The sequence below is a fragment of the Melanostigma gelatinosum genome, assembly GCF_949748355.1.
Source record: "Melanostigma gelatinosum genome assembly, chromosome: 17".
Taxonomy (NCBI): Eukaryota; Metazoa; Chordata; class Actinopteri; order Perciformes; family Zoarcidae; genus Melanostigma; species Melanostigma gelatinosum.
In genome coordinates, this window is record NC_136650.1 from 19,159,934 (window position 1) to 19,174,827 (window position 14,894).

Genomic DNA, 14,894 nt, shown 5'->3' on the forward strand with positions numbered 1-14,894 from the left:
GCTTCATCGACATCAGAAGGTCGCGTCATCGGATGCGGATCTGTGTTTTCATAATTCGCGTCTCTACAGTAACACAATAAGCGTGGCAGAACATGATCAGCTGACCGATATGATGCATGACATCGCCATTTAAGATCGTCGGCACGGAGCTCTATAGGCTACTCACACTCAGTATAGTGACAGAAAATCCGAACGGGACTCTGGTGCAGTTGAGGAATCCTTCAGGGGGGAGATCGGCAGATATTGATGATTGTCTCTTTGGATGAGCAGGTAGAAAACGGTCCCTGTCAAACAGGCTGCGCGCTATTTCTCGGGTCCGGACTCTCTCCACAGCGCGGACAGATCTGGATGATCAAGGGCACCTTATGTTGGTTTCCAAAGTCGCTCTTGACCCGGTCCAGTCTTCCTTCCCTTCAGCCATCTCCCTCTCTCTCTCTGTCTCTCTCTCTCCCTCTCTCTCTCTCCCTCTCTCCGGAGCCTCCCTCACCACTGTGAAGCCAGCCAGGAGGAGATTAACACGACTTCTGGTCACCTCCTTCACAATAAAATCAGTATTGGTGAACGGATTTTAACCCCATACAAGGTAAAAAAGTATCTTGAGGGATCCGTACTAAATTAGAGATACATCTTTTTACAAAAGCACACATTCATAGCTGTGAGCATGTATTTCCAATGTGTAAATACTTTTATGGAGGTCACCGTGTCATAAGCAACCAAAACCGAGGAAAAGGAGCTTCAATGTCTATCCAGAATAAAATGTGATAATAATAATAATAATATTAATACAATTGTATTTGTATAGTTTATGTCAATGTGCTTTACAACAAGGTGAAGAAACAAGAGAATGAATAAAACGTGCAAAAACTGCATCATAAACCACTAAAACAAACCAGGAATGCATCAGAGTAACATGTAGAAGTCAGTATAAAACAAAGGTCGTCAAAGGCAATGCTGAACAAATACTTTTTTAAAGCTTCCATCTCTTATGGTCTCAGGCAGGAAATATAGTTTTCTTATCTATAACGTGCAATAATCTGCTACAGAGCGATTCACATGCTCAGATGTGAATGCGTGGGCTACCGATATGCTTATTACACCACAATATTTCTCCAGTCTTTTTGTTCATTTGGGAAATTAAGAAGAGACTTTTGTGCTTTTAATTTTAAAGGGAAGATTTCTGCTTTTGCTTCCCGGTACACTCTATCTGACTTGACAGTTTATCTCCCTGCTGCCGTCCAGACACCCAAACCAGCACCTAGCCCGGTCTGAATCGAGCATCAGTGACGTCACGAGCACCCACAACCGGAAAGGGACAGGCTTCCGTTTTTATAACACACGTGTAAAGTAGGAAGCCCACTTCTAAATCACCACAATAATAAATTGCATGTATTTTAGTAGTTCACAGTTTTTACTGGTTTAATGCAAGGTGGATTTTTATTATTATGCAGAAAAACATTCTTCCATCAACATACTATATGACCATTTTTATTTTTATTTTTTATGGAACTGTGACGTAAAGATTCAACTAATTCCAATGAATCTGCTGCAGTGATTTCCTCCCACTTGACCAGCGAGACTGAAGAGAGAGGATCCATCGTCTCCAGAGAACAATAGAATAACATGGCGGACTCATAAAATCTCTCCTTTTCCATCTGAAGCTGTTCAGGGTCAAGTCATTTTTATTCGTTAGTGCCTTCCTCGCTGACCTGACCTGACCTGTTGTGACCCTTATGTTGGTGTTTGCCAAGCTCTCCCGCTTGCATTGGATCCAGAATGATGCAGGGCGTCTTTTAACGGTAACAAGCAGACAAACCATATTTCCCATATCGGGCTACTGCTTCCCTTCAGTGGCATCTTTTAGAATTGATTTTATATACCAATCATTACCAGCGACAACCTTTATCTCCGCTCTTTTAAAACCATACATCCCATCCAGCACGGGGATCACGGGCCTTTGCAACTGTAGCCCTCAAACTCCCAAAACTGCCTGTGAGGCACATTGTCTGTTTTTAAATCTCATCTTAAAACACATTTGTATTCTCTGGCTTTGACTATGTGAGTTGCTGTATTTTCTATATTCTTATATATTGTCATTTTAACATGTATTTTGTGTTGTTTTTATGTTATTTTGATTGTACCTCATTTCCGTCGACTGATGTAATCTTTAAATGTTCTTTAGAAATAGACTTGGGAATCAATCGCACTACTCTGGATCGGACAATGTTGAAACTGACTGCATTATTTATTTGCAAAGTGTAATGTAAAGTGTTAGCCCAAGGAAAGGCTGTAACTCTAACATGGAATAAAACACTATGGTTCTGCTTCGTGAGATTACGGTGATCTTGTGCTACTTTGGGGTCCTATCGGGCTTTATTTTGTTGGTTTTGATAGATATGTATTCATCATCTGTGCTTGATGTTTCGTGTGATCAGTGGATTTACTGATTCAGACCTGAGCTCTATGCCACTTTAAACACAACTCTATACATTATGGTGAGTGATTTCAGGTGACATCATCTAACCTTTTAGCAACACAGTGTTGTCAGCGTTTTTATTGGCCTTTATACATCAATAATCAAGTAGAAGTATAGTGTACCAAGTCTGTTCAGTGTGTTCCATCAATTTACAGGTTTATGCACTGAGAAAATCACATAGGCCTCCTGAATGAGTTATCATATTACAATGTTTTCTTTTTTTTTAATAAGTCAGACTCACCTTTATTGGTCAAGTATCTGTGTGTAAATACAAAATAAATATATATAAAAGGCACCAATGACCATCAATAAAACAAAAATAAACAAGTTTATGTCCAAGTCAAGTGGTCGGTGAATTGTAAACAATACAAAGAAATGAATGCAGAATGGATGGACTGGATGATACAGTAAATACATGTAAAACTGTCTCTTGTAAAAAGTTCCCTGACTGACCCCAACTTTAAATATTACATTTGATGATATATCGTCAGGTCAAGTACATTTTATTTATGTAGCCCATAATAAAAATAAACTGTAGAACGAACCTCCACCTGACCCAGTTTGTGTTCGGGCTGCTTGAGGTCCCGGCTCGTTCTCTCGTCCTGCTCGTCCTGCCCTGCAGTCGCCGACTCTCCCAAAGCGGTTTTCTGGCTGTCGGAGGGCTCGCCTGTCTGCTGATGCTCGTTGTCCCTGCAGGTAGGATGGACGCCGTGTGTCTGTAGTGTTCTGACGGGACTGTTAACTTTCTCCAAACGTCATGAGCTGATACTCCGATGCATCACTTTGATCATTTGCCTCCCTCTGTCTGTAGATCATCCCAATGTCCTGACTGGTCTTGCTATGGTTGGGAAGTTTGGTATAACAGCTTCCTTTGCTGTCATCTACGTGTACACCGCTGAGATATTCCCCACGGTGCTCCGGTAAATCATGTCTATCTGGGCAGTTATTACTTCAATACACACATGATCCCAAAGTCTCTGTGGGTAATACCTACAACTTCCCTTGTGTACCTGCAGGCAAACAGGAATAGGTGTGTCCTGTATGTTTGCGAGGGTGGGCGGTGTGTTGGCTCCCGTTATGAACCTACTTCATGACCACAGCCCCTCCACTCCTCTGGTCATCTTTGGGGCCTTCCCGCTGCTGGGTGCTGTCCCGGCCCTGGCACTGCCCGAAACTGCCGACAGACCTCTCCCTGACACAGTGGAGGACGCAGAGAACTGGGACACAAGGTACTAGAACGTGACCTCAGATTGTTGTTTTTTTTTTACTTTTGAGCTCTTTGGTTCGTGTTTATCTAATGCAGCCTTGCAGCTCGGCCTCCATGACCCTGAGCAGGATATAAAATCTCAGTGTTTCAATGTAAAGACCCAGACGCCTGGATCTACCTGAGCCCTCTGTGTGTTATAATCACAGCTTTATCCGACTTTGTTGACATTGCCGGGCCGCCGTGCATGCTTTCAGTGCATGTTCGTGCGTTGTGTGGATATTATGGGATGCAACTCATCAGCATGTGAAGAAATATTTGATTCCAGCATCGTTTCTAGAAGTCTGTCGCCTTTTAATATGTTGAATTATACTCGGATGTAAAATGACTCACTGATGACTTGGATCAGTGAAATACTTTTTTACTTTTATGCTAAAGGTCTTTTATTGTAAATATAAACTTGTGATACATAAAAAAAACCAGGCGTGGATCAGAAGCACATCATGTAACATGCAATGTTACTCAGGCAAAAGGAACTTTATTCTTTCAAATCTATTATTCATATCGCAAAGTTATTTGAGAGCAGTGTGCTCTGAACGTATAAAATCCTAAAAACATGTTTTCCGACTGCATGACGCTAAACAGCATACCTCGCTGTTACACAACCGCATTTAAGTGCGTTCGATGAACAAGAATCACACGATGTCACTGAAGCCAGCAGACAGAACGCTTTCCTTTTTGATTTGTATTGCATTACAGTCATTTAGCAGACGCTTTTATCCAAAGCGACTTACAATTGCATTGATTCCATTCCAGTGCATTTGAATGCAATAAATTATAAAGTATAAGACAAAGTGGAAATATGTCACAAAATGCACCTTTGAAATGAAGGCACTGTAGCTTTGTGCCACCAGCAATGAACTTGTCAAAATCATGTTTGAAAAAGCAGACGTGTTCTGTTTGCAGTTTCCTCAGACACCATCCAACAGCAACATTTGACACATTATTAACACCAAGCAGCACAGTTTGACGTGATATCCTCACCTCAGCACATCCGACATTAGGTGTCGTTCATCCTCAGGCACTCAGATCGTGGCATGAACATTTAGTGCTACATAGAGGAAAGGGCCAAATCTATGCCAGTGTGACATACGTCGCATCGGTGGTGACGCCACAGTTGTTGTCCTTCATTGACATGAGGATGTAGCCGTCATTGCCCCAGTAGGTGGACCATGAGTTCTTCACCAACCAGTATGGCTCCCCGTTTAGTGTGCCGTATCCCACCGCAAGCACGGCATGATCCAAATCTTCAGCGGTGCTACCTGGAAAGCACACAAGAAGCATGCAGAGTTAGGGAGCGACAAAAAGGCCGTTGCTGCTGTGAAAAGTGGGCGTGGGAGGCAAACTTACCACATGCCGGTTCATAGTAGACACCGTGGCTGTAGAAAACAAATGAACGGTGAGCTGCGTCGATGCCGACGGCCGTCGGTCCGTTTTTAAAGAGCGCCAGCTTAAGGGCCTCCGCGTCTCCTGATGTCACGTTGGTGTAGCTCTGGATCTGCGCAGTGAGCTGCGATGTGTTCATGTGGCAAAATCCATTCTGATCAGAGAGGGAGGCAGAAAGTTAACACCGAACCCTGCAGTGCAGCAGGACTGGAAGCCATCTTTCTCTTGAAGGAAAGTAATCATCAAATGTTAAATATTTATATCTTTGTGGGTGCACATTTTACGGTCCCTATTTTTTACGTTACAAAATGGCAACCCTTACTGTCGAGCCCTGGCGTTACAGGTTAATCTGCTCCGACAGGTTTCATACTATTCTCTCACCATTCCCATATAGGCTCCGTAGGTTTCTGTTGTGGCGATGCCTCCGTGTTTCATGATCCACTCGTATCCTCTCCACTCCTCCCCTCCATCACAGCCGTTATTGCCGAATCCCCAGGAACAGTCTACAAGCACCTGCTGAGACAGAACCTGCAGGGATCCCGTCTGAAAGACAAGAGCCCAAAAAAAAAGAAGACATGATCACACTCAGATTAGTAACCGAATACAAATCCTCTAAAGTACAACTGCAGAAAAAAACAGGTGGTTTGGGACTGAACGGAGACGTTCATGATGAACATTTTTACACCAGCTGTTGTCTGCAGGTTGCTGGGCAGACGCTGTGAGATCGCGAAGAAGTATATTTAAAACTGGCCCCTGGGGAGCGGCTCTGTTTATGAACCTGCCGATGTTGGGGCAGTATCCTGCGGGTCACTTCCAAATACATCATTTTCACCTTTAGGAAGAGAGCGCCCTCTACTGCTCCAGTGGTGGCAAAGCTCCAGCAGGAGCCGCAGATGGCCTGGTCCTTCACCGGGGTCACGGCACCTGCAGGAGCAGAGTCCAGTTAAAAACCAGGATGTCCTGCCAGGAAGCTGCATCTTTGTTTGACTTTAAATTGCAAACACGTACCGTAAAGCCTCCAGTCAAGTGACTCGGGCACTTTCACCCCTTTGTAATTATTTACGGGGAAAGGGAGCCCTCTGTTTGGGGTCTTTCCTTGTTTCCTCCCCCTCATGGTGGCCAGCTCCGACATGGTTCGATCTGACAGCGAGTTCAGAGCCAGAGAGAAGGGCAGCCCTGCTCTGTTCTTGGAGTGGACATACCTGCAGGAAACCAGTCATCAGATACACATCTATGCTGAACTGCTGGAAAGCATACGTCCTTTAAGAAAAGCTGCAGCGACACAACTTATCAGTATTTAATGTTCCTCTCACCGGAGGTTATGAACAAAAGCGTATCCCCTTTTCTCATGCTCTCTTTCGTCGTCGTACTGACGCTGAAACTTGTCCTTGAAATGGTTGAAGATGCGCTCCGAGTGGCCTGATGCCGAGGTGTGGACGAGATCTTTCATTGGATTGGCCAACATGTGGTGCTCCACTCCTGGACCAGGAAACCCACCACAGCTCATCCCTGTAGGAGAAGAAAATAAAGAAGGTTTTTTCCCCTACCTTTATAAACTCTTCCAAAACGTCTCGCAACTACAGCGGAGCACAAACCTTCAGGCAGCGAGAAGACTTCGGGGTCCACCTGAGTGCTGAACTCTTTGTAGTCCACCAAGTATTTGTCATAATGTGAGCCCAGCAGCGTGTTGTAACCCAACATCTCATAATGGAGGGGCGTGGCAGGCTCGTCTCTGCCGTCTGCACCCCTCTCTGAACGGGTCACCCACAGTGTGTAGGTGTTCTTCTTGTAGCCCACAAGGGTCACATTCTGCCAAACTTCACACAGGGAACCTCCACAGTGCTCCATCCTCAGGAACTATGAGGCAGATCAACATTTTGACTTGTGAGCACACAGACAAAACATGTCAGAGCATATTTTCCCAACAGAAATAATCAAATGAAATGTGTATTTTTCGATATCACGCACAGTATTACTTCACATTTTAAGTTTCTATTCGGCACTGATGTTAGTATTACTTTTGCACTTTTTATTTGTACTCTTGTTTTGTTATGTTGTCATTTTTAATTCTTATTCATCGTGCATAGTCTGCAGTTACACTTGAATGGGTCACAGAATATGTTGCAACAGGTGAGAACAATGTTTCCTTCAGTGATTATTTTTCTATACTATAAAATATGACATGTTTTGATGTTGAAATACTTCACGGAGCGCTTTTACGCTCACAGACCTGGAAGCCTTGCACATCAGGCAGCGACGCCTGCGATGTGACCGCGTCGTCCTTCGTGCCGTTGACCTGGAAACACTTCATCACATTCTGCGTCGTCTCCGTGGTCTCGGGAGTGATTTTATAGGAAACGCCCCACGGCTGCTCCGCCCCCAAGTGGAAGGTCGACACCTGGCCTGTTGATGATCCATGTGAGAAGTTAAAAAACAGCATTAGTTCCTTTAATCTCAGTGTGCAATTTCATGAAGCACGCTTCTGCTTCCCCATTTTTGCATTACACGTTAAACATGCATTATTTTCAGTTGATGATTTTGTAAAATGAAACAGAGGCTGGTGGTCTGCTTAGGCTTCCTGAATTGAGTAGAGACACTGTTGTCATTTCTAAACAGAGCAAGCAAATGCTACAGACCACAGCCGGTTACATCAGAGCACCGACTGTGCAATACTGTGGCTATTCTCTGGTGAAGATGTTACTATTTTGTTCATAAGCATTTGCTTTGGTTATGATAAATACAGTTATATAAACCGTTACAACAAAATGAGATAAACACATCTTAAACTTGACACTAGATAAATGTAGGTACGTTTATAGCCACGGAAACAAGGTGTACGTAATCTGTGACAACTGAGAAATTAAACTTCTGACATTTTACTTCCTGAAGATGGCATCTGAACAAAAAGAATCGGCTTAAACACCTGACTTAAGAAGTCATGAGTATGTAACATGAGTCGACAATAAGTCTCCCGCAAAACGCTGATTCTTTTTCTTTCACTTCTTAGTTTGTGCACTGAGTGCTGAGCTTACGTTTCGCTCTGGGGACTTTGGTCTGACACAACACGTTCTCAGTTTCACATCAATAATCCAGCCGAGCGGGGAGAAATCCAGAGTCAGGTTTATTAAGAGGAATAGAGATTCCAGAGGTTTCTTACCATGGTAGTAGTCTATTCGGCTGGACTTCGCCGCTAGGTCTAACCAGGCCTCGAATGGCTCCTTGATCTCAGCGTAGGGCAGAGAGATCACTCCTGCAATACAAATGTGAAAACGGTCCTTCAATGAGGCTCAAAGCTGAGGAAAAATAGGTCCTAAATGTGTCATCTAATGTTGCACTGCTTACCTTTGACATGATAGCTGTTCCCAAAATTTAGAGGGGAAGGGACTGCTTTTCCCTCTGTTGCTGGAAACAAAAACAAAGTGTTGATAGATGCTTTACAAAAAAAACCCCGATCAGGATTGTTGTTGAACTTATCAATTTACTTCTCAATATCACGAACAAAGAGTCAAAGCAAACAGCTGCAAGACAGCTGTGATATAGTAAATACTTTATTATTCTTTCACTCTTATCATACTCCAGCATTTGTATATACATACATACATATACACATATTTGTACAATCTTACTGCCCACAATTCCTCAAAGAGTATATAGCTCTGTCACCACTGAAGGAATAACGACATAACAGAATTAAGGTCTTATGACAGAGTTATAGTTTAGTGTTCAGTATGGTGTGTTGAACGTACACCGAATCAAAGTCTAGTTTACATGTTTTTTCCGGCATCATAATCTATATTTTAGGATGCATGTAACTACCACGATAATCAAGTCAACTTAAAATTGACAGATTTTTGCAAAACAATCTCTTTATTCACGTATCGGAGACAGACGACGATATACTTTCCTTAATATCTGAATTCATGCAGACTTTAATATTCACTGACCACTGCCGTGAATACCTAATTATTATATTTAGCAACCTGACCGATAGTTTGCATGAAAAATACTTTGTAATAACGCCAAAATGCGGACGTCAGCTGTTTTCGTAGCACGTAACGTAGGAACGTAGGACACGATGAGTCTCATTGAACGTCTCTCTTACCTATGACCGCACACAAAAGAGCAGCTGCGACGCACCAACGCATAGTTTCTACTGTGGGATCACAAATACAGGAGATAAACGGTCAGACTAGAGCCAAACAGGAAACATAGGACTCTGAAAACTGGTAACATAACAAACCGCAAACACAGCTATTGACGTCGTCTCTCAACCAATCAGACGGTGGCGTGGTAGCGGATTGCCCAATCAGCAGCGAGGGGCGGGTTTATCATATGGGTTATCATGTGATGTGTGTCATATGACTAAATGAGCTGTGCAGTTACCCACAGAGGTTTGTGTAGCACGTAACGTAGCTATAGGAAATATATATATTGTATATATATATTGTATATACAACCTTCAGTAGCCTACTGTTGACATGGTCAACGTCGCTTTTATTGTTTGAAGTAGAAAGTAACGATAAATACATTTGCCACATACAGGACTTTGCAGAGCAGGAAAGAGATAATGGCTCATTACAGCCATTATCTGACAGAGATAATGGCTCCTTGGTTGTTGACTTGTCAAATTTTAAATCCGACATAACTTTTGAGCCTGATGTGTCAAGTTACTCAAACACATTCCAATAAAGGAGTCTTACAAATAAACCATAAACCACTACTACCCAAGAACACACATGGAATATATATATATATATATATATATATATATATATATATATATATATATATATATATATTTATGTATATATATAAATATATATATATTTATATATAAATATAAATATATATATATATATAAATAAATATATATATATAAATATATATATATATATATATATATATATATATATATATATATTTATATATTTATTAATACCACTATTATTTTTTTAAATAGACGACCCAATGCAGTCAAGTTACTGCTGCAGGGACTGAGGTACACAAACATGTTTAAAGTGTTTATCTTTCATTTCACTTCATGAATCTTGTGTATTCTAGACACTTGAAAAAATAATTCTGCAGGATTTAAAGGTTTTATTTCGATGACCAACATGCTATGTGGTTGGTTAAATGGTTATTTTAAAAATGAATGTTGATTTATTTCTGTGAGATTATGCCTTGCCACGCCACCTATTGGCTCAGCCCTGCTCCTGCATGTATGCGTATTTAATTAAGGAGATTGATGACACCTGATGAGACTGGGGGGGAGCAAACCGTTTACAGCTGTAAGAGTACACCGCTGAAACAGGAGTAGAAGTTTCTGTTGTTTTTGATATTCAAGTCGAAATCTTTCTTAAGAAAATACCTTTGTTGGCCACTTCATCAAGTCGAAAAACGTCGCCGGGACTAAGGAGAAACACGCAGTTTGCATTGGAAAAGAGTGACACGAGGGAGCTGACAGATTGGGCCCACTCGTGAGTAAATTCATTTCTTCTTACACACAGTCTGTGATTGCTTCGCTGTTAATCGAGTAACTTTATCGGATGTTTGATGATCAAACGGGAATCATACCTGTGGTTTAAAAAAAATGGAAAATGCCATGTGTACGTTTGAGCAGGCTGTGTGTGAATTAATTAGTTTGATCGGCAAAAAGGAAATACTGCTTTTGTATGACACGGAGCATAAACAATGTTTGCAAGACACAGCCTAAAACACACAAAAACAAACATGACTGACAGCCTTACGACTGCAAAGCACTCCACGGGGGAAAACTATATGATCAAGCTCATGCACAAGAACAATGAATAAGCTGTGCTGGTGGAAATGTTGATCATGTCAACCGAGGTTTGGACATATTTAATCAAAAACAGTCAATTATTTCAATGATGTCTTGTAAAAATACAACTACGTAGAACACTGAAAAAAGGACTTATGAAGCCTGTCCCCACTCACTCAACACCAAACTTCGACATGATTTGAATGCTTCAGAAGTCGAGTTTTTTTGTGTTATTGTGTGACTCTATTGGTGAGCAGTTCATTCATTGCTGCTACAAGGATAAAAGCCTGATGGCTATCGACAAAGCGGCAGAGGTGTTCTATGGTACTTGGTGTTAATTCTACTGTGTGATTGATCATTTATTGGGCTGTGTCGATGGGATGATTTGTTGCACGTTTGCGATTGTGAAATGGGAAAGATTGGAAAACTGGATGAACACAAATGAGGATTCAAACTTGCTGCCAAGGCTTTTGTGCCTTGCTCCAGAATGAGTGCAAGCAAAGGTTCACAAAAGGTGTGTAATAAAAGGCAAAGGATGACAATGCCCCACAACTGCGTCCTCAACTTCAGAAATGTATGACATGGTTGACACTCGGAGGAAACGAGACATCGATGTGCAATAAGAAAAATCACAGTTTCAGCACCAAGCAGCAGGGATGGGAGTCTCAAAATGAACAGCCTCGTTGGTTCAGCAGCTGTCTCTTACTTTCCGGTTTCTGACGGTGACCCTTTGCACTAGACTCATTTAAAGGGGCTTTTGAGCACAGCATTGAAGAGAAGACTGACGACCCCAAACACTGCTTAAACCTCCTCAAACTGTACACCAGGGGGCAGCCTTGAGCTTGTCAGAAGCTGTCTTCTTATGGCCCATGACAGAGGATATGTTGAAGCAAAAGCTTTGCTACAAGTACATTTTGGAAATGCATAGTAACTTGCTTCTGCCTATTTGGAAAGTGCACTTTCATGGCAGTCTTTCTGAGAGGATGTTGCAACGCCATGGGAGGAAGATCCTGAACTACAGCCTGACGGTGCAGAACCTTGATGAAGAGGGTCATAACAGCTGTCCCATTACCAGAGCATCCACTGATCCCAATGACTTAGAAGCACAAAGCCCTAAACTTTTGCTTCTTAAGGCCATGTCGTCGTTTCCATCAGGACGGTACCAAAAGGAGGGTAAATGCTCGAGGCAGGTGGCAACAAGTTCGACTTATTTTGGAAACGATGGATTAAGGAATACTTTGCTCTACTTCAGGAGCGTCCGTGTGTCATAAGTGGTGAAGTGTCAGGAGCAACGTCATTCCCGGAGATATGGTGCTCATGACTCAGTTGATTACTCAGCACCTCCCAACTCATGGCCGGAAGAATTGTGCAACCTATCCCTGACGGATACGTTGGGTGCGAAATCAAGACCAAGCCTGGGATTAAATATTTTCAGTTGACTGCACTCACACACCCCAGTTCATTATTTGGTAACTGGTTCCATTACACTTTGTGTGGAAGAAGAATAAACGGTCTAACACATCTTTGGAGTGGAACTGAACTATTTTTCCAGGTCGGCATGTAAAAACAGCAGCTGCTGAAGATGCTAGCCTGAGCTGCTGTATTAAAGGACAAACATGCACTGCAAGTTCAAGTGACACTAAAAACAAAACCGGAACAAATGGAGCTGGAAAATAAAAATTGCATCATCTGCTGCTAAAATAGTACTTCCCCCAAAGCCTTGAAATGAAGGATCAAAGGTTGATTCAACTCGAGATGGACTGAAGGCTTATTTGGAAGCCAGTAAAAAAAGAACTGACTTTTTGGATGCTGAGGTGTCACTTGTATAGTTTAAGTGAGTGTGGTGCCCAAAACACCACTTCAGAAACGTACGAGTCCACGCAGCAATCAACAAAAGTCTCATCCTTCCAGAATGCATTGCTGATCATATCAAGCAACAAAATCTAGCTGTCGCAGGAGATTACAGTATTGGATGGCGATCCCCTGGCAAACCAATCTTATATGCAGACATTTGAACACCTAATGGAGGAAAATAACATTCAATCATGACAGGCTCCACTTAATGTTCTGCAGGATTTACAGTGTGTGGTTGAATTTGATGTTCCCTCTAATTTGAGGTCAATTGCATCCAAACTTCCTGTTGTGGGAAAAATGGCCCACAGTTTTAAAAGTCATCCACACAATTAAGTTTGTAAAAATGTATGGTCTGTGTTTTGGATATTTAATAAAATGTCAACTGTGCAAGGACTGCAAAAACAGTGACATGTCAAACTTGTGAAAGGGGTCACCCATACTAAATATGGAGTATGGAAACCACAAAGCAGGAACTTCAATAAAAGCCTGATATAAAAGGAGCGTTTGTCAGCAATTCACTTGGCTCAGCATGTGAAGCTAACGGGGCCGGTAACGGATGTGCAGTATAGCGCCATCATCATAATGATCATAATGATCATAATGACAATACTCACCAGAGCATATTCACAACATGCATTATTCAAACTAGAACGTCATTGAGTTGATTTTGTTCGTTACGCTTGGAGGCATTGTGTTGTCTGTCTGTCCGGTACGACCATTCATCCCATTTTTGTGAACGCGATATCTCAGAAAAACCTCCAAGGAATTTTCTTTCAAACATAACGTGGACTTGGACTCGAGGATGAACTGACTGGATTCTGGTGTTCATTTGTCAAAGTCGCTGTGACCCCACGTATGTAACGTAAACACTTTTTTATTTTTATTTTGTAGCAAAACATTTAAGTTTGTGAAGACAACTCAATTGTGCTGCTACAATACTCACTTATTAATCTCTACTCACTGCAGTATATTTTATTTAGAAGGGGGGGGGGGGGTGTATTATATGTTTTGGTTATTCTCACCAGATTTGATGAATCTCTGCTAATGGATGAAGGATTTTGAAAGCATTTAACTTTTCAATGTTTTTAAGATAAGATGATTATCAATAATTAATAGTTGACTGTCTGTCACATATTTGCTACATAAATGTTTCAAAATAGTACTTCATGTAGAGACTACGGTTGGTTTTCATGCAATGTTTATTTTGTTGTCACTAGATTTTAATGAAACTGGACAGACCTTCATATTTCCAAAGATGAGAAGAATCTCTACTAATGGATGAAAGATTTTTGAAAACATTTCACTCAGTTTCTGAGATAAGAGGATTTTTAACGATGGAACGAAGCATGTAAGTTTGGGTAGACAACTCAAGTGTCCTGCGACAACACTCACACTTGACGGTCTCTACTCAGTTGTATATTTCAAACGTAATTATTCAAAATAGTACTTTATTTCGAGAAAACGGATTGTTTTATTTAGTATTTTTATGAATGCGTTTGCTTTATTGTCACCAGATATGAATAGAAGAATCTTAATTAATATATTTTGCAAACATTTAATTCTTATGTTTAATGTGCGATGAGATTATTGGAGCAAAGCCTGTACATTTGGGTAGACTCCTCCAATGTGCTGCTGTAATAGTCACTCTTGACCCTTCTCACTGCAGCATATTTGCAACATGCGTTGTTTTTTTAAATAGCACTACTTTAACAGAATAAGGTTGGTTATAGTTTATTTTTGGCAGGAGGTATTATGTTTTCTGCATGTCTGTACGGACGTCCGTCACACTCTTGTGAACGGGGTTTCTCAGGAAAGCCTGGAGGCAATTTCTTCAAACTTTGCACAAACGTCTACTTGGACTAGAGGATGGACTGATTTATATTTTGGAGGTCAAAGGTCACTTTGAATTCACATCTGTAAGGTAAGATGATTATTAATTATGACGCAAAGCCTGTAAGTTTAGGTAGAAACTCAAGTGTGCTGCTACAATACTTACACTTGACAATTCCTCTCAGTTGCATCTTTATAACGACCTTTTGTCAAAATAGTACTTTTATTTATAGGATCAGGTCGGTTGATGTTAGTTATTACATTTTCTTTTGGGGTTGTACTCTACTTTAATGAAACTGGTTTTTAAC

At 41.4% G+C, this 14,894-nt stretch overlaps 2 protein-coding genes across 2 annotated transcripts; one reads left to right on the forward strand and one right to left on the reverse strand.

Annotated features, from left to right (window-relative positions):
• Nucleotides 1–2,863: 2,863 nt before the first annotated feature.
• Nucleotides 2,864–3,709, forward strand: LOC306791186 (solute carrier family 22 member 13-like; the record flags this gene model as incomplete). The annotated part of the gene is made up of 4 exons (XM_079287823.1): nucleotides 2,864–2,880; nucleotides 3,012–3,169; nucleotides 3,285–3,393; nucleotides 3,490–3,709. 4 exons carry the CDS (start codon nucleotides 2,864–2,866, stop codon nucleotides 3,707–3,709), a joined length of 504 nt encoding a protein of 167 aa, XP_079143949.1.
• A 482-nt stretch (nucleotides 3,710–4,191) lies between these two features.
• On the reverse strand, nucleotides 4,192–9,379 carry LOC306791431 (digestive cysteine proteinase 2). The gene is made up of 11 exons (XM_079288149.1): nucleotides 9,226–9,379; nucleotides 8,466–8,525; nucleotides 8,281–8,373; nucleotides 7,354–7,526; nucleotides 6,719–6,980; nucleotides 6,437–6,632; nucleotides 6,132–6,325; nucleotides 5,956–6,047; nucleotides 5,505–5,666; nucleotides 5,088–5,277; nucleotides 4,192–4,999 (listed from the first exon to the last, which is right to left on the reverse strand). The coding sequence occupies exons 1-11, from the start codon at nucleotides 9,266–9,268 to the stop codon at nucleotides 4,812–4,814; spliced, it is 1,653 nt and encodes a 550-aa protein (XP_079144275.1). The 5' UTR covers nucleotides 9,269–9,379; the 3' UTR covers nucleotides 4,192–4,811.
• Between the last annotated feature and the right edge of the window lie 5,515 nt (nucleotides 9,380–14,894).

Coding starts and splice junctions, on each gene's coding strand:
- LOC306791431 (XM_079288149.1), bottom strand. CDS start 9,268: ATGCGTTGGTGCGTCGCAGCTGCTCTTTTGTGTGCGGTCATAG. Junction 8,374..8,465: donor GAACAGCTATCATGTCAAAG/GTAAGCAGTGCA, acceptor TTTGTATTGCAG/GAGTGATCTCTCTGCCCTAC. Junction 5,667..5,955: donor AGGGCGCTCTCTTCCTAAAG/GTGAAAATGATG, acceptor CTTGTCTTTCAG/ACGGGATCCCTGCAGGTTCT.